We start from the raw sequence: 19,458 nt of genomic DNA, 5'->3' as shown, positions 1-19,458 counted from the left end.
GAATTTGCACTGTAACCTGCGACGGAAATTCGGTTACCTGTTGTGGATTCTCTGGCTTAGAAACCTTGCGGGAATACAAACACAGCTACATGAACGGCAATGCAATTTCACACTTTGGAGAGGCTTTTCAAGTGGATTTTAGTGCAGAAAAACTCAGTGACAACAACAAAAAAAAATGTATTTTGCAACAAGTGACCCACAAATGAGCCCCAGGAGAAGGAGTTTACTAAAATCAGTGATGTCTGAAGATTTTTAGTTATGGCTTTTAGTGTACAAATGACATTGATAACAACCGTTTTCATTAATGAAAAAGCAGAGACTCAGTCACACACAGCAATTATTGGGTCTGAAACACAGAATTATTTGGTCCCCGACACGCATACGAAGCACCATCCCAGCAACCCAGAAGACCACCGATACCCGAAAGTGTAGAGAATTGAAGAGGAGTTCCACTTCCAAACAAGCGGCAAAGAACAAGTTGGAGAACTTTGTATTACTGTGCTTTTTCATTCAGAATTCTGCCGGATTCCAGTATCGGACCTCAGAAGTCCGAGGAGCTGATAAGTCACATGTCTGACAACAGGGCGGACTGCGTAGTCTGTTTCCAAAGGCAGCCAGCAGAATTCTGAAGTCAGCACAAAAGAATAAAACTTTAGGCAAAGTTACCAAACTTTTCATATAGATACAAACGTTCAAATTTGTAGAATTAAGCTTGACAGGAAACTGGGTGCGAGGCATGCTCCATGATAAAAAAAGGTCGTGTAAGAATATCCAGAGTTTAGAGAGGCCTAAAATCACGACACAGGCACACGGTATGGGCGAAAAGGTCACTGACATAACATGAGGAGGTTCCGCTCAAGTTTTGACTTTATGGATCTGGCAGAGCTGTGGGACGTGCTTCGGATCCTGCTCATTTTCTTGTACGTGAAGACACCGGCAGCTTATGGTAGGTTCAGGTTATCGCAACGCTCACGACGAGCGGCTGTCCACCGAGTAAAAACGATACATCAAGCCCAGAAGCAACACAGCCACGGCAGGGATCAGCCAATTGCTCCATGAACTGTGTGGAGAACAGAAGTTACGCATATTCGAAGCACCTGAAGAGGTTAATCCCATGCTTGCAGATGGGTGTTGTCGGAAAGCGATAGAAAATTAAATTTTTTCATTTCCTGCCTAATAAAATTTTAAGCTGTTCTTCACATATTAACACTTGTTTACAGCTCGTATCCATGGAAACTGACCACTGCTGCTAGAGATTGCAGAACATGTGCAGCGCTTCCAAGCACCACAGAAAAGAGCATGTAAGTGCCGCATTGAAGCTAACCAGCATCACTGTGGTGTACTGATCTCTCCTAATCCTGGCCAGCTTCAACGCACAGCTTACAAACTAGATAGCAGTGGTGGTCGGTCGGTCTCCTAGGCAATGAGCCGTAAACAAAAGAAAAGTGTTAATATTTTCGGAATAGCTGCAAATTTTAATAAGCAGTGAATTGCAAAAGTGCTTGTTTTTACAATCACTATCAGACAATATACATTTCTTAAAAAGTGTGAATAGCCCCTTAAAGGGGTTATCCCACCAACAACCACAGGATAGGTGACCAATGTTTGAACAGTAGGGGTCCACCTTCAATCCCAAAAACAGAGGTCCCACATCTGTCCCTCGTGTGAACGGAGAGGCACACCTAAAGTCTCAGCTTCAGGACAATATTTTCATAAGTGGATGTAAATTAGCTATACTTAAAAAGGGGTTGTTATATTAATACATTGTCATGAAAAACTGCCGTAAACTATTGTTTTGTGCTGACAGCGGAAGAGACAAGGATGTCAATTTTATCTCTGGACTCACTATCATTTCCGTGCAGTAGGCCAGCAATGCACCCCTCCCCGGACTCCTAAATTCTTGCAGTGGACTCCTAAATGGCTAATAAGCATACAGAGCATGTGTCATTTATTGGGGTTACTGCAAGGGAGTGAAAGTGAGGGCAGAGATCAGAATGACATCCTTCCGTCTCTTCAGCGAGCCACACATTATAGTAATTCAGAGTCCTTTATAATGCAACATTCACCTTTAGGTGTAAAAAAAAATAAAATAAAGTTATATAAAGGAAGCCATTACCTGGATGAATTGGATGATGTTGATATTAAGACATCCTGGAAGAAAAAAAAAGAAAACCATTATCCGGTGAGAATTTACCATGGGAAGGGAAGATTTGCTGGGAATTGGGCAGTCGGGTTACACTGATCAGCCACAATATTAGAGCCATATATTGGGTCGATCTCCAATGTGCCAGCAATGACCACTCGATGCATGGACTCCACTTCTGAGAGTGATTCCTTAAGTCTTCAGTCCTTCGGGGGATCATGATTCACCAGACCAGGCCACCTTGACCCGTCAGCGACTCCACCGCAACGCTCTGGTTTCTGACACTTTTGTATCATACTCATCATGCCAAAGCCGCTTTGTAGCCCTTAATCTAAAGTACAATTTTACAATCAGATACCAAAAGTAAAAAAAATACTTTATTTTTTGTGTGCAAAATTGCTTTAACATTAGCTTCGTGCTACAGCTCTTTTGCACTCTTATGTGTCTCCATGGTTACAGACTACAAACAATCCTTGTGTAGTCTGATCCTTAGTTCATTTATTACTTTGTTGCCTCTGCTACAGTCTCTCTGTAGGTTAGCGAGACGCCCCACCATCTTCTTTTTTGTTATCGTCTAACTAATTGCGGTTAAAGTGATGAAATGGAAGCGTCACGTGCGCATTCGAAGATTAAATTATACACCGGAGTATTTCGCGATGTGGAATAGTGAGCTCCATTGTGCTAATTATCGCTGGTGCAGCCCCAAGCAAGTGCACAGCCAGGGAGGAAATACAAGGTGCGGGGGAAGGAGGAAGAGGCACAAGACACCATTAAAGAAAACAAACAATAATTACAAGAAGTTGTCATTAGAAAAATCGGAAATTATATTTAATCTGGGCATGGCAGGCTGCCAGCGATGTGGAGCGTATACAGGCAACGCGGATTTTCAAGGACTGCTGCCAAGTGAAGACACAGATTTTCTGGGGACAGAGAAAAAAAAAACAAAACAAAAAAAACACTGATTTGCAGCAAGTTTTTGTAGCAAGAAAAAAAAAGTAGCTGAGGCCACTGATGCTGCTAGCCGGGCAGTGAGAAAATATATTTAAAAAAAAGTACATTTTTCCTAGACACTTATGAAAAAATGAAAATCTTGATTTTTTTTGGTGGCATTTTTGTTGTTCCACATCGCCAATCGTGTGATTCTAAAAAGGAATCGTTCAAGAACATGACTGAAAAATGGTAAATGCAACAGAAAAAAGTTGCAGTTAATAAAACACAGTAGAGGAGATTTATTACTTGAAAGGAGTCGCTTTTATTGTGTTTTAGAAACTTTTTTTTTTTTTTTTTCCCACAATTTTTTTTAAACTGCTCAGTAAGGAGCCTGGGGGACTTGTGGAGATGAAGTATCCTGAAATCTGGCACAGTGCGCCAAAGAGGCTGACTTAGACGTTCCAAAAATGCACCAAATGTTTCATCCAGGATCAACCAGTGTGACAAATTTGGTGCATTGTAAGACAGTCCAGTCCAAATTTATGTTGTCTAAAGAGAAAATTTGTAAATCACCTTATTAAGGCTATGTTCACACGTGGCGTTTTTTACCGCACGATTTTGCCGCAAAAACGCGAAAAATAAGCATCCCATGGATTCCTATGGGATTCCGTAATGCTGTGCTAATGCTGCGGTATCGCTCATTAATTTTGCGGAATCGCGGCGATCCCGCACCCATAGGATTGCATTGTTCTGCTTACTTTCCGCATGTGGCTGTGCCCACCATGCGAAAAGTAAGCAGAACATTTGCGGATGGTACCCATGGTCCGGAGGAGAGTAGACTGTCCTCCGGGCTTTGGGTACCATATCCCTGTAAGAAATAGAATAAAAAAATATCGATATTCTCACTTTCCGGTGTCCCGCGCAGCCTTCCCGCCTCTCTCCACGCTCCTGGTCCCAGTAATCCTTTGCGAGCGATGACGTCCGTTCTCGCGACAATGCGAAGTCTCGTGGTCATCGCGAATGACCGCGAGAACGGACGTCTTCGCGGTAATTCTCGTAAAGGATTACTGGGACTGGGAGCGTAGAGAGAGGCGTGAAGGCTGCGCGGGACGCCGGAAGGTAACAATATATATATATTTTTTTTTTAATTATTTTTTACATCCTATCTTTTAATATTGATGCCGCATAGGCAGCCTCAATAGTAAAAAGTTGGTCACACTCATCAAACACTATGTTTGACGAGTGTGACCAACCTGTCAATCAGTTCTCCAAGCGATGCTCCAGATCGCTTGGAAAACGCTAGCAATTTTGCAAGCTAATTACGCTTGCAAAATGCTAGTTTTTCTGCGGGAAAATTGTGGGAATTTAAAATGCGATTTTCCCGCGGAATGGAATTCGGAGTTCTCGGAGTAATTTCCACAAGAGTTCCGCTACGTTTGAACGTAGCCTAAAAGGAAAAAAAAAAAAAAAAAAAAAAAAAAAAAAAAAACCATACAAGAAGCTATCAGAACCAGGCCAGTCCCAAAGCAGCTTTAGTGGCCCAGTGGAACAAAAAAAAAAAATTATATATATATATATATATATATATATATATATATATATATATATATATTTAAATTAAATCAATGTATAACAGCGTCCGTGCAGGCCAGATCCGGATTAAGGAAAAAAAAAAAAATGCTCTTACCTTTTTACTGTTTTTGCAGTCATCCTGTTCAGGGGAAAAAAAAAATAAATAAAATGAATTGTGTGACATAGCACAGTACATGATGCACAATGCTGAAGCCATCGTCTCACTCAGTACAATAAAGACGGTACATCAGGGTATAGACTAGAAAGACTGCCATCACTTTATGATTGGTGAGGGTCTGACCTTGAGGACACCCAGAATCCTAAAAAGGAAAGGGTCCGAACTCCAATTCAAGTGAGCGGTCCTTCTCCAACCTCTCAGCATATCGGTGACCGTGGAATGGAAAGAGCGAAAATGTCGCAGTGCTGACGTAGGGGTGCGGACCCGGTAATGCTCATTAATCCCAGAAGTCAGAACCCCAACACTTAAAATGATGTGATATCCTACTGATATTGCAGCAATTAGCCATGAGATCATCGCGAGAAAAACAAACCTTTCACAAACGCCCATACATAGATGCCAAATACGCACCCGCTACACCTTTATTGCCAGCTGTAAGGCTATGTTCACATGCTGTGCTTTGTTTGCAAAATTTTTGCTGCGTTTTCATTGCTGCATGTTTGTCAGGGTACATTTGTTTCTTGAGCATGCTGATAAAGTTTAGTGCATAAAAAATAATTTAATGCAAGTTCATAAGCTTTAGCACCAAAAACACTGTAAACCCTGATAGCTGCTTTTTTTTTTGCAGCATTTTTGACTACACATTGCTTTCAATGGATGAAAAACGCTGCAAAAACGATAAAAGAAAGGGACATGCTGCATTTTGCAAACGCACAGTGTGGACATAGCCTTAGGCTGGTATCACAAATATGGTCCCGAACACAACAGCCCCGTAGGCAGAATAGGAGGCTGTGGCGATCACCAATCAGTACATTGCGATCCGCACTTGGGTGTACAACTGGCATTGATGTGACGTGACCACCGGGGGCAGTAAGGGACAGGAGCGGTTTTTCCAAAGTGTCTTTAGGGACTTCTTCTTGGTCTTGTACTATCAGGATATGTTCTCACGATGTGATCGTGCTGCTTTTTTTTTTTTGGTCGATCATCCGAGTGATCATTTTTTATAGCTTGGAAGTGCCCAATCCATAAATGGCGTTCGTGACCTGGTAAAAAAATAAACACACACTATACACCATAACAATCTTACCGGATGCAGATCTCCCACGTAATACTGCTTCAGCATCTCCCGTGCATCAACAGAATGGCCGACATCTTCAAAGCTCTCCGTGGCATCGGCGCCGGCCTGTTCGAACAGGACTTCCTCTCCTCCTGGATGCTGCGAACACAAGCAGAAGAATGAGGTCTCTCCAAGAAGCCTGGTACACAGGGCGGAGCGACAAACCAGAATTTAGGATCACTCCTCTCAGACCCCACCATTTCCATTAAGCTGGGGCCATAACTGGACTGTCTGGTATCGCAGATCTGACCCAATCAGGTTGGAGCTACAATACCAGTAACCGTCCATGTACGAGGGGGGGCGCCGCTGTTTTTCTAATCTTTGATAACTTTGTTACTATGGCTTCTCTACGGTTATTTAATTATAGGTTGTAGACCTAATAATCACAGGGGTAATTAATAATCACGTTTACAGAATATAAACCCATCCATAATAATCCTTTCATTGACGAGATATTTCACCACCGCACAGGATACACATCTCCCAGTGCCAGGAGCAGAAAGCATTCCTTACACGTTCCCGGAGGCTCCAGCATCAGGTTCTACCAGTCCCCAGAACTTTCCCAAAGATACTGTAAGTGTGGACCTTACTGAGGCGTCTTGTCAGATTCTGTTCAATTCGATCATAATGGTCACAAGCTGCGCCAATGTACGGCATAAGGACACAATATGGATGAGCCTACTGCCCAATGTACCGTAATACTGAGTGCAGGTCTGGAGTATAATACAGGAGGCAACTCAGGATCTGTAATGTATGCACACAGTGACTGCACCAGCAGAGTAGTGAGTGCAGCTCTGGGGTATAATACAGGATGTAACTCAGGATCAGTAATGTAATGTATGTACACAGTGACTGCACCAGCAGAATAGTGAGTGCAGCTCTGGGGTATAATACAGGAGGTAACTCAGGATCAGTAATGTAATGTATGTACACAGTGACTGCACCAGCAGAATAGTGAGTGCAGCTCTGGAGTATAATACAGGGTATAACTCAGGATCAGTAATGTTTGTACACAGTGACTGCACCAGCAGAATAGTGAGTGCAGCTCTGGGGTATAATACAGGGTATAACTCAGGATCAGTAATGTTTGTACACAGTGACTGCACCAGCAGAATAGTGAGTGCAGCTCTGGAGTATAATACAGGGTATAACTCAGGATCAGTAATGTTTGTACACAGTGACTGCACCAGCAGAATAGTGAGTGCAGCTCTGGGGTATAATACAGGATGTAACTCAGGATCAGTAATGTTTGTACACAGTGACTGCACCAGCAGAATAGTGAGTGCAGCTCTGGAGTATAATACAGGATGTAGCTCAGGATCAGTAATGTAATGTATGTACACAGTGACTGCACCAGCAGAATAGTGAGTGCAGCTCTGGAGTATAATACAGGATGTAACTCAGGATCAGTAATGTAATGTATGTACACAGTGACTGCACCAGCAGAATAGTGAGTGCAGCTCTGGAGTATAATACAGGAGGTAACTCAGGATCAGTAATGTAATGTATGTACACAGTGACTCCACCAGCAGAATAGTGAGTGCAGCTCTGGGGTATAATACAGGATGTAACTTTGGTTATAACACTGGGTACAGAGGGAGATCATTTACTACACCGCAGCTATAAGAACGGAATGGGGCAGATTTTTTTCCCGGAGCTGATCACATCATTAGTGTAAATGAAGCACAGATAATACGTTATTTCCTGTAATCACCTGCAGTGTGAACTTATACCATCTGAACACAATGGTGTGAATCACCTGCATATGAAATAATTCAATCGCCACTTCCATTATCACCCACAATTAAACAAAATAAAAAAAAGGAAATGTGAAGTATTTCTCAGCAGATTGTGTCAGACATACAATGGTGATGCTATGCTGTAAACACTAAAAACAATGACTGCCTGCCCCCCTCACATCCCCAATTCTGCTCGTAGCGACCCATCTGATAATGCCAGGGAAAGCCATCCCAAGAGATCGCCCTTTTGTGAAAGTCTGACCCCCCACAACTAATGGACACCCCACCCATTAAGCATGAAAGCCATTCCTATGTACTAATTCAAAACACATTTTCATGTACTATTGCTGTTTATTCACTGAAGGATTGAAACCCATTTATTGTTTGTGATTTTTCTAAGTTTAAACCATAATGTTTTTTTGTTCAGAATAGTAATTATTTTTCAGACATAAAATAACTGTTTCAACAAAATAATTCGATCAAATTGCCCTTTTTTCCAAAAAAATGTTTTAGGCTATGTGCACACGCTGCGGATTCACCAGCGGATTTTCCCGTGTGGATCCGCAGGTAAAACCGCAGGTAAATTGACCTGCGGATTGGCCAGCGGTTTTACCTGCGGATTGGCCAGCGGTTTTACCTGCGGATTGACACCTGGACAATGGAGAAGATGGCAAACCGCAGCTGAATCCGCAGAAAGAAGTGACATGTCAATTCTTTCTGCGGATTCAAAACCGCAGCTTTTCCGCAGTGAAAAAACTGCAGCATGTGCACTGCGGATTGTAAATCCCATAGACTTACATGGTACTGTCCACTGTCTGCGGATCCGCAGCAGATCAACAGCGTGTGCACACACCCTTATGGTTTCACATGTCTGGTATTGTTGATGCTTGCAAGGAGAAAGCAAAGCTGTACTTTGGGAAGGTACTGTTGCAAAAAGAATAAAAGCGCCCCGCTCTACCATCTGATGTTTTCTCGTAGGGACACTAAATTGCCATGGTATATGCAAGATCTATGGTATAGGTCACGAGTATAGGGATGAGTATCGATGCCTGAAGGAGGGAAGAAATGTTGCAAGAAAAATTACAGTGAAAGTTGGAAACCGTTCTGGATGGGAGATCACATGACCAAGCCCAGGGCGAGTAAATCTGACGTGATCTGACCTCCCCACCCCGCAATTAACGTCCTCTACAACCTGAATGGCTCGCTTTCATAGCAGAAGCGATGGTGACAATTGGCGAGACAAGCGGTATGGAAACCATATTTTTGGCAGCAACTTTCATCAGCATAATACAGGCGCCATCCATTGCAAATGACAGAGGTTGGAAAGCTGTGAAGACCCTTTTTCTCTCCATTTACAAAATTCGGACACCTACAGCCGCACTCTCTCTCCGACAGGCTGAAACACTGCTAGTTTTAAAGTCTGATGGGGGTCCAACCTATGAGACCATCACCTCCACCACCGATCCAGAGACCTGGTGAAGAGCTGCGTCTCCTCCGCCGTGTTTGGCTGCAGCGGTCACCGGCGCATGTACAACGCACCACAACTGCAGAACACGTCAAGGATCAGCACGGCCATAGGAGCTGGAATTGAGGCAAGGGGGAAGGCGATAAAATGAACGGCAAAAGCACGTCAAGTTGTAAAATAAAAGCTGAACTCGCTTGTTGTCAAGTCCTGGACAAATCCTTCAGTATTAAAGGTTTTAATTAAATTTCAGTTTCGGACAGATTTCATAGCGGCGTCCCATTCAGAAATAGTGACCATCATGAACGGACCCCGAGGCCATTATCAACACATAACAGAAGCACGGCCGCATAAACAACAATCTGCGCACACAATAACACCACACCCCAATAATAGGCTCATCATGAGAAGGTCTGAGCAGAATAACGCAACTCAGGACGCGTGGGGCTCGGCTCTGTAGTGTCATCTCTTTAATTAATGTCACAGGAGGTCTGTTGCGCACGCACATAATTTACTGCTGTGTGAACGCAAGGTACGGGGCATGGCAAACTTTTCACCCTGTCGAAAGCAGCAGTCCACCCTCCCTTAGGGCAGTTTATTATTCCATGGGTAAGCCGCGTGCTAAGTGCGGAACATGGTTGTCAAAGAGCTGACAGGCTCACGGCGCCCTCATGTGGTGACTGTTGAGAATGGTATGTGACGTGTCCTCAACAACACACCGACTGGGGAGGACATTGGCACGGCCAGGCACCCGCTCCTTGCCCATTATATTAGGAGGTGTGTGAACACCATAAAGTAGAATCTTAGGTTCTTCCAAGAGCTGTACGATGGAGGCAGGGCAGGAGAAGTCATAAGGGCAGGAGAGGCTGCGAGGGGCAGGTAGGCCAACCGGGGAGCAGTGGATTGGGCCCATTAGAGACCCAAGTGGGGTAGAAAAAAGGGGCTTAGATGTGGCCAAGAAGGGAAGGAAAACAAGGAAGAAGAGGGAAAACAAAAAAAAACAAAAAAAAAAAAAAAGGGCAAAGGAAGCAGAGCAGGGGAAGAAAAATTAGAAAATTGTGGCTTGAATAACTAATATTAAGAATCACTCCTCCTCCCATGAACATTTGTATCCACATAATATATTGCAACCATCATATTATACAGCACTGAGAACTTACAATTGCTCATTTTGACTTTCTACCCAGCTAATTGTTCTCTTTTCTATTAGATCTATGGCAATACATGATTAAAAACTGACAAACTGAATCCTATGTTCTATGTAGAAACAGGAGGTCAATTTTCCCTGCATGACTCATAAGTAGCTGAAAAAGTCCTAGGCAGGGGGAGGAGGGGAGAATTGGGTCAGGAGTTGAAGAGGGGGATTGATTTCTGCAGGGACAAGACACATCCAGTTTCTACATAGATCAGAGAAAAGAAGAATTAGCTGGGCAGAAAGGCAAATTGAGCAATTGTAAGTACACAGAGCTATATAATATGATGGCTGCAATATATTAAGAGGATACAGACTGATAGGAGTGCTTCTTTACGACAACCTAGAAAGCATCTAGCGTGCAAAATACGTAGTTGACCTTTAATAAACCGGGTCATAGTGACCCGGGAGCAATACAAGTGTATAGTACATGAGTACAGAACAGCAGGGTTAAGGAAATTTTGGTTGGTGTGAAACTTACACCCTCCATAAAAACAATAAAGAACGAAATATCTGATCATTTAATCAAGAAGTCAGGACACCGGTGAGCACAGCTGCCACAGTCCGCTCATCAGGCACACAGCTTTAGTCATGAGCCACGAGGTTGAAAACTGGCAGCAGCACACAATAGTGACAATACATGAGAGCTGCAACCTTTGATCCTTCCAGTTACTATTTGGTAACAGAAAATCTGCAGTTGTGGCCAAAGTGTCGTAACACGGGCACATTTCTGATCTGATCATCCCAGACCTACAATTCGGCTAGCTCTGGGGATCAGATCTGCAGTGGGTCCAGGATTTAGCTCCATGTGAATATGGCCTGAACAGATGAAGGGACCAAAAAAAAAAATAATTTAGGGATGGCAGGTGCTGACAGCTATATAATTAGTCCGCATAACTGTAGCCATCCCTTTTATATCAGCAAAAGTTGGGAGGAAAGTTCAGAGCTACAGTAACAACGGCACTTCCAAAAATGCCGCAGCAAAATGTCCTTCTGTCAGCCTTACCTGTCAATCAGCAGATCGGAGACTGGTGACATGACATCTGACCCAAATGTGCCCACTATCTTAGCTCTGATGGAAACAGGAGCTGCACTGTAAAGCATGGAGAATTCTAGCCAGAGGAAATAAATATGAAGTAAGCTTCACCCATGAGAGAGAAGCCCAAATATGATCATATACAAACCCCCGGGCACAGGAAATCGTTTTACCTCCAGTCATATGGGAAGAAGCAGCCAAAAAGGTGCAATAGTACTTTGTACTCAGAAAACACGAGGGCACGTCCCGCCAGGAGTCACCCAGAGCCAAGTAGCCACCATGTGTTCTGATTAATCTATATACCCCGAACTACAAAAATGGAGCATGTGGGACCACCTGTACACCGTGATACTGGGGCTCACATACGGCACTATTATCTCCAAAAATGCAAGTTTTCATTATTGCTCAGCAGAGGAGAAGTTGTGATCGCTTCAATAGGACAATATTAAAAGGAACTCCGTCCCTTCATAAAAATCATCAATGACATCAGTGGGGGTCCTACCTCAACAACCGCGGCAATCAGGTGATTGAAGGGGCTGTCACCTTTGATTGCCAGGCACAACTCTGTACATTCAGTTGTGGTTGTGTCTCAATCCTATTCATTTGAATAAACTGCAGTACACGTCAACCACCACTAGTCAGTGTGTTGGGCTGCTGTGTGGATGAATTTTCACGACAAGTCCAACAGATGCCCCCACAGCCATGCACCTTCCTGGTGACAGATCCTTCAGACCTTCCAAAACAAACCATGTACCTTCCTGGTGAAAGATCCTGCAGACCTTCCAATCCATGTACCTTGCTGGTGACAGATCCTACAGATCTTCCAAACCAAGCCATGTATGTTGTGAATTCTCTCTCTGGCTTCCCTCTGGTGATTACTGAAGGTAGTGGAGCTGGTCAGATTGACAGAGGGGTTGTGAGTTCTGTTTCTGGACTCCCTGTGGTGGTTTACTGGAGGTAGTGGAGCTGGTCAGATTGACAGAGGGGTTGTGAGTTCTGTTTCTGGACTCCCTGTGGTGGTTTACTGGAGGTAGTGGAGCTGGTCAGATTGACAGAGGAGTTGTGAGTTCTGTTTCTGGACTCCCTCTGGTGGTTACTGGAGGTAGTGGAGCTGATCTGATTGAAAGAGGCTTGCCACCTTATAATGAGGAAGACGATTGGAGATCTGGTGTTTCTGATTGGGATTTAAGACAGCTGACTCCCTCTATCCCTGCTGGTGATTTTCTTCCTGTGCCTTCTGAGGTCTGATGTCTCCTGCTCTTTCCCTGCATGGTTCAGCTAAGGCCTCTTTCACACATCCGTTTGTCTCCATCAGTCAAAATCCGCCGTTTTGCAAAAAAAAAAAAAAAAAACACGGATCCGCCATTTTTTTTGGCGGATCCTTTTTTTCCCCCATTGACTTGCATTATCAGCGGATCTTGACGGATGGTCATCCGTTGGATTCGTTTTTTACAGATCAGCCAAAATTTTGGCGTCCGCTGACAGGACAGGATGGACAATGAAACTTTTTTTGGTGGTCAGATCAGCATTTGTACACTGCGCATGCCCAGAAGAATTGCATTTGACGGAAGTTTAACCCTAAATCCACTTCTGGCGGCTGGAGTCTCTCTCTCTCTCTCTCTTTCCGGGCACGTGTAAAATTCAGCCTTCGCCGGATCCTTCTAAACAACGGTTCGGTGCCATACGTTCCTGTCAGCCTGCCGACGGATCCGTTGTCCGCCATTTTGGCGGTTAACAACTGATCTGAAAGACGAATGTGTGAAACAGGCCCAAGTGGTTCATTTGTTATTCTGTTTGCATTTGATCTGGTTTTGTCTATCTCTGCTTTGTGCGGGTCAGCCAGCTCTGGCTGGGGCTGTGCTGAATCACCGTCCATGTTACTGCATGTGCCAGTTTGTTTTGTCCCCTGTTATATTGGTCTCTTTTTGCTTTGCTTTCAGAACATACCAGAGTGCTGATATAGTGGGGGCCAAGTCGTGCGACTTCAGTGTTTTTTGTGCATCAGACGTGTTGGACTTTTTTTGCGTGATTGCAGACAGTGTCTTTCCTTTCCTGTCCTGTCTAGTCAGTTTTGGCCCCATCATTTGCTCAGTCTATTTTTCTGCCTGCGTTTGTGTTTTCATCTTGTCTCACTGACAGTATATGTTTGGGGGCTATCTATTCCTTTGGGGGTCTGCTCCGGGGCAGTTTAGATTTCCCCTTTCTTGCTTTAGGCTTAGTTAGCTCTCCGGCTGTGCCGAGGCATCTAGGATAATCGTAGGTACGCTCCACGGCTACTGCTAGTTGTGTGGATGGGATCAGGGGTCTGCATCTGCTTAGTTACCAACCTCTCTGGTTTTCTGTGACCTTCCAAACCAAACACGGTACCTTGCTGGTGACAGATCCTACAGACCTTCCAAACCATGTACCTTCCTGGTTACAGATTCTCCACATCTTCAAAACCAAACAATGTTTCTTCCTGATGACAGACCCTTCAAACCTTCCAAACCATGTACCTTGCTGGTGACAGATCCTACAGACCTTCCAAACCATGTACCTTCCTGGTGACAGATCCTTCAGACCTTCCAAACAAAATCATGTTTCTTCCTGGTGACAAGACCCTTCAGACCTTCCAAAACAAATCATGTTTATTCCTGGTGACAAGACCCTTCAGACTTTCAAAAACAAACCATGTACCTTCCTGGTGACAGATCCTTCAGACCTTCCAAACCATGTACCTTCCTGGTGACAGACCCTTCAGACATTCCAAACCATGTACCTTGCTGGTGTCAGACCCTTCAGACCTTCCAAACCATGTACCTTGCTGGTGTCAGACCCTTCAGACCTTCCAAACCATGTACCTTCCTGGTGACAGATCCTACAGACCTTCCAAACCAAACCATGTACCTTCCTGGTGACAGATCCTTCAGACCTTCCAAACCAAATCATGTTTCTTCCTGGTGACAAGACCCTTCAGACCTTCCAAAACAAACCATGTTTCTTCCTGGTGACAAGACCCTTCAGACCTTCCAAAACAAACCAGGTACCTTGCTGGTGACAGACCCTTCAGACCTTCCAAACCAAATCATGTTTCTTCCTGGTGACAAGACCCTTCAGACCTTCCAAAACAAATCATGTTTCTTCCTGGTGACAAGACCCTTCAGACCTTCCAAAACAAACCATGTACCTTCCTGGTGACAGACCCTTCAGACCTTCCAAACCATGTACCTTGCTGGTGTCAGACCCTTCAGATCTTCCAAACCATGTACCTTCCTGGTGACAGACCCTTCAGACCTTCCAAACCATGTACCTTGCTGGTGTCAGACCCTTCAGATCTTCCAAACCATGTACCTTCCTGGTGACAGACCCTTCAGACCTTCCAGGTGACAGAGCCTTCAGACCTTCCAAACCATGTACCTTGCTGGTGTCAGACCTTCCAAACCATGTACCTTGCTGGTGTCAGATCCTACAGATCTTCCAAACCATGTACCTTCCTGGTGTCAGATCCTACAGATCTTCCAAACCATGTACCTTCCTGGTGACAGATCCTTCATACCTTCCAAGCCAAACCATGTACCTTCCTGGTGACAGACCCTTCAGTCCTTCCAAACCAAGCCGCCATAGCTCAGTGCTCCTCCCATGTGTTCTTTTCAGTTGGATCCCAGACACAGTGTGCAGCCAAAGTCTTCTTCCAATAGGTGTATGGTGAAAAACATGATCACACCTTTGTTAAGTTCCTTATATAAATCTCATAGACTTGTATTCTGCCTGAGTTTTATTGTCGAGTCATTTAATATTAAAGTCAAAGCAGGAGCTCAGCACCATTCTTATTACTCAATACTGATGCACTTTAAGATAGCTAATGAGCATAGGACCAAGGTTCAGCTAATAAGTGAGGACTCAACACCAGGAACATTGGGGGACAGCCAAGTACATGCCATTTCTACAGAATCAGGGAAGGCGAGAGGCTGACAACCATGTCTGGTGCCCCCAACCTACAGGACTCAATGGGGTATTCCATCACTTCTTGATCACTGGGACTCCCACCCCTCCACTGATGCTGAGAATTAAGGTGTTGCCGTGCAGCTACCATTTAACAGTTTCTTCCTCTGCACAGGGTGCATTTGGCCACCTGATGTGGAGGACACTGTGCTCCATTGTCAGAAGTGGTGGGGTCCCAGAGGTTGTACCCCTGGTTAAAGTGTGAAAAACAGAACGCAAATAACGAGCTGTGGTCCACAGTAATCAATCGACTGCGGAAATAATACATTGTACATGCAGCTAATCATGTGCTTTCCCTTTAAGCGTCTTCTGATGTTTCTTAAGAATTGGACTTTTGTTTTCAGGACTATTCACACAAATAAACTTCTTTTCCCACAGTGTTCCCCCCACCACAGCCGATACCTAAATTGCTGCTGTACATTGCCATTCTTTCAAACTGGAAAATGTGCGGCCATCTAATGCAACATTGTCCCTGCATAGGAGGCTACAATGGAGATAAGTATGAAGGCAGCTTCCTCCAGTGATCAGCCGTAACAATAATCCCACCCGTCTCATATGGTGTAGGTCGTCTTGTCCTGCCCCATCGTGTCATGTATTCCACCTCTGAAGGTGTCCTGTGCTATCTGGCATCCAGACAGTAATGACAAATCCTGACGGTGGCTCGGTGCGGTCTCCATGGCTTGGAATCGTTTTCCACCATGTCCAACACATGACAGAATTGGGAGACAAGTCAGCACATTCATTCATTCTCCTGCTCCTCCTTTTCTGGACACCCATTACCCTGAAGAAAGATGCTCTGTCATTTGGGAATTTCTTGGATGTGGTCCTGGGTCTGTACAATGTTAGGTGGGTGGTACGTGTCACATGACGCCAGGACAGAACGTTGCCCATCACTCCGCCGGATAGCCGTCTTCCCATAGTGCGCCCTGCTGCAGTTTCTTCCTTAGATACGTGACGCACACGGCTATCCAAACGATTTCTCAGAGGGTACAGGTCTGATGCTAATGGGCCCCTTTCTGGTGATGGACGTGGTCAGTGTAGGCACTCTGAGCGGTCTGTGACTACACAGCGGAGACACTCGGTGGGATCGGACCCCTTTCTATCATAAAAGTGGAACATTATTCAGAATTTCCTCTGCGGTAACTCTTGTGATCAGACACTATGAGCCTTGAATATCCGTGATTCTGGCACTGACTGTCCTTACTTGGGTAACCGTTGTCAGACACTGACCAATGCACATGTGGAGCAGCGCAGAGACGGGCCATAAACCGGGGACGCCCCGTTATAGCAGAGACCGGCCATATACCAGGGACACCCCATTATTCCAGAGACCGGCCATATATCGGGGACACCCCATTATACAGGAGACACCCCATTATACCAGAGACCGGCCATATACCGGGGACGCCCCATTATACAGGAGACACCCCATTATACCAGAGACCAGCCATATACCAGCCATATACCAGAGACGCCCCATTATACAGGAGACAGACCATATACCGGGGGGATGCTTCATTATACCAGAGACCGGCCATATACAGAAGACGCCCCATATATCGGGGGACGCTTCATTATACCGGAGACCAGCCATACACACCGGGGACGCCCCGCTATACCAGAGACCGGCCATACACACCGGGGACGCCCCGCTATACCAGAGACCGGCCATACACACCGGGGACGCCCCGCTATACCAGAGACCGGCCATACACACCGGGGACGCCCCGCTATACCAGAGACCGGCCATACACACCGGGGACGCCCCGCTATACCAGAGACCGGCCATACACACCGGGGACGCCCCGCTATACCAGAGACCGGCCATACACACCGGGGACGCCCCGCTATACCAGAGACCGGCCATACACACCGGGGACGCCCCGCTATACCAGAGACCGGCCATACACACCGGGGACGCCCCGCTATACCAGAGACCGGCCATACACACCGGGGACGCCCCGCTATACCAGAGACCGGCCATACACACCGGGGACGCCCCGCTATACCAGAGACCGGCCATACACACCGGGGACGCCCCGCTATACCAGAGACCGGCCATACACACCGGGGACGCCCCGCTATACCAGAGACCGGCCATACACACCGGGGACGCCCCGCTATACCAGAGACCGGCCATACACACCGGGGACGCCCCGCTATACCAGAGACCGGCCATACACACCGGGGACGCCCCGCTATACCAGAGACCGGCCATACACACCGGGGACGCCCCGCTATACCAGAGACCGGCCATACACACCGGGGACGCCCCGCTATACCAGAGACCGGCCATACACACCGGGGACGCCCCGCTATACCAGAGACCGGCCATACACACCGGGGACGCCCCGCTATACCAGAGACCGGCCATACACACCGGGGACGCCCCGCTATACCAGAGACCGGCCATACACACCGGGGACGCCCCGCTATACCAGAGACCGGCCATACACACCGGGGACGCCCCGCTATACCAGAGACCGGCCATACACACCGGGGACGCCCCGCTATACCAGAGACCGGCCATACACACCGGGGACGCCCCGCTATACCAGAGACCGGCCATACACACCGGGGACGCCCCGCTATACCAGAGACCGGCCATACACACCGGGGACGCCCCGCTATACCAGAGACCGGCCATACACACCGGGGACGCCCCGCTATACCAGAGACCGGCCATACACACCGGGGACGCCCCGCTATACCAGAGACCGGCCATACACACCGGGGACGCCCCGCTATACCAGAGACCGGCCATACACACCGGGGACGCCCCGCTATACCAGAGACCGGCCATACACACCGGGGACGCCCCGCTATACCAGAGACCGGCCATACACACCGGGGACGCCCCGCTATACCAGAGACCGGCCATACACACCGGGGACGCCCCGCTATACCAGAGACCGGCCATACACACCGGGGACGCCCCGCTATACCAGAGACCGGCCATACACACCGGGGACGCCCCGCTATACCAGAGACCGGCCATACACACCGGGGACGCCCCGCTATACCAGAGACCGGCCATACACACCGGGGACGCCCCGCTATACCAGAGACCGGCCATACACACCGGGGACGCCCCGCTATACCAGAGACCGGCCATACACACCGGGGACGCCCCGCTATACCAGAGACCGGCCATACACACCGGGGACGCCCCGCTATACCAGAGACCGGCCATACACACCGGGGACGCCCCGCTATACCAGAGACCGGCCATACACACCGGGGACGCCCCGCTATACCAGAGACCGGCCATACACACCGGGGACGCCCCGCTATACCAGAGACCGGCCATACACACCGGGGACGCCCCGCTATACCAGAGACCGGCCATACACACCGGGGACGCCCCGCTATACCAGAGACCGGCCATACACCGGGGACGCCCCGCTATACCAGAGACCGGCCATACACCGGGGACGCCCCGCTATACCAGAGACCGGCCATACACCGGGGACGCCCCGCTATACCAGAGACCGGCCATACACCGGGGACGCCCCGCTATACCAGAGACCGGCCATACACCGGGGACGCCCCGCTATACCAGAGACCGGCCATACACCGGGGACGCCCCGCTATACCAGAGACCGGCCATACACCGGGGACGCCCCGCTATACCAGAGACCGGCCATACACCGGGGACGCCCCATACTATTTGCTGCTTCCAGCGCTATATGGCCGCACTCCTCTGGTGCAGATATTGTCGCACACATCACAGTCGCGTCCTTCCCATCTGTAGAGGCCGCTCAGGTGCCCTCAGCCTCAGTGACGGTCGCTGTGCGGTACCCACCTCTTCCACAAAGCGGGTGATATCGTACACCCGGCCGTGGATCACCAGCCACAGCTCTTCGGCGCTGTTTCTCTTCCTCACATCTTCCAGGCTGTAGTAAGTCACCTCAGGCTCCTCGCTGGAGCCGCCTTCACCGTTCGCCATTGCCGGTGTGCAAAACGCGTTACGTAACTCGTTGATATGCCTACTCCCGGCTTCCGTAACAGCAGTGCCGCCTCAGACCCTCGGCTCACGGACACAGGTGAGGTCTCCAAGGCGACAACCAATCACCTTCAAAAAAGGTGGGATGCATGCAAACCAATC

The 19,458-nt window shown here is 47.3% G+C and overlaps 1 protein-coding gene across 1 annotated transcript; it reads right to left on the bottom strand.

Annotated features, from left to right (window-relative positions):
• Positions 1-236: 236 nt before the first annotated feature.
• CYB5B (cytochrome b5 type B) lies at positions 237-19,431 on the bottom strand. The gene is made up of 5 exons (XM_073584260.1): positions 19,156-19,431; positions 5,911-6,039; positions 4,761-4,784; positions 2,117-2,151; positions 237-1,060 (listed from the first exon to the last, which is right to left on the bottom strand). Exons 1-5 carry the CDS (start codon positions 19,297-19,299, stop codon positions 970-972), a joined length of 423 nt encoding a protein of 140 aa, XP_073440361.1. The 5' UTR covers positions 19,300-19,431; the 3' UTR covers positions 237-969.
• Between the last annotated feature and the right edge of the window lie 27 nt (positions 19,432-19,458).

This window comes from Dendrobates tinctorius, unplaced genomic scaffold (genome assembly GCF_039654945.1).
Source record: "Dendrobates tinctorius isolate UK_male_01 unplaced genomic scaffold, ASM3965494v1 ptg000009l, whole genome shotgun sequence".
In the NCBI taxonomy this organism is placed as follows: Eukaryota; Metazoa; Chordata; class Amphibia; order Anura; family Dendrobatidae; genus Dendrobates; species Dendrobates tinctorius.
This window is presented reverse-complemented; position numbering and strand designations above follow the sequence as displayed.

Bases quoted from the DNA above. Each gene is read 5' to 3' on its own strand.
- CYB5B (XM_073584260.1), bottom strand. From the start codon at position 19,299: ATGGCGAACGGTGAAGGCGGCTCCAGCGAGGAGCCTGAGGTGACTTAC. The intron at 4,785-5,910 runs GTAAGATTGTTA...TCCCCTGAACAG, and splicing joins ACGTGGGAGATCTGCATCCG to GATGACTGCAAAAACAGTAA. The intron at 1,061-2,116 runs GTAATGGCTTCC...TTCTCCACACAG, and splicing joins ACATCATCCAATTCATCCAG to TTCATGGAGCAATTGGCTGA.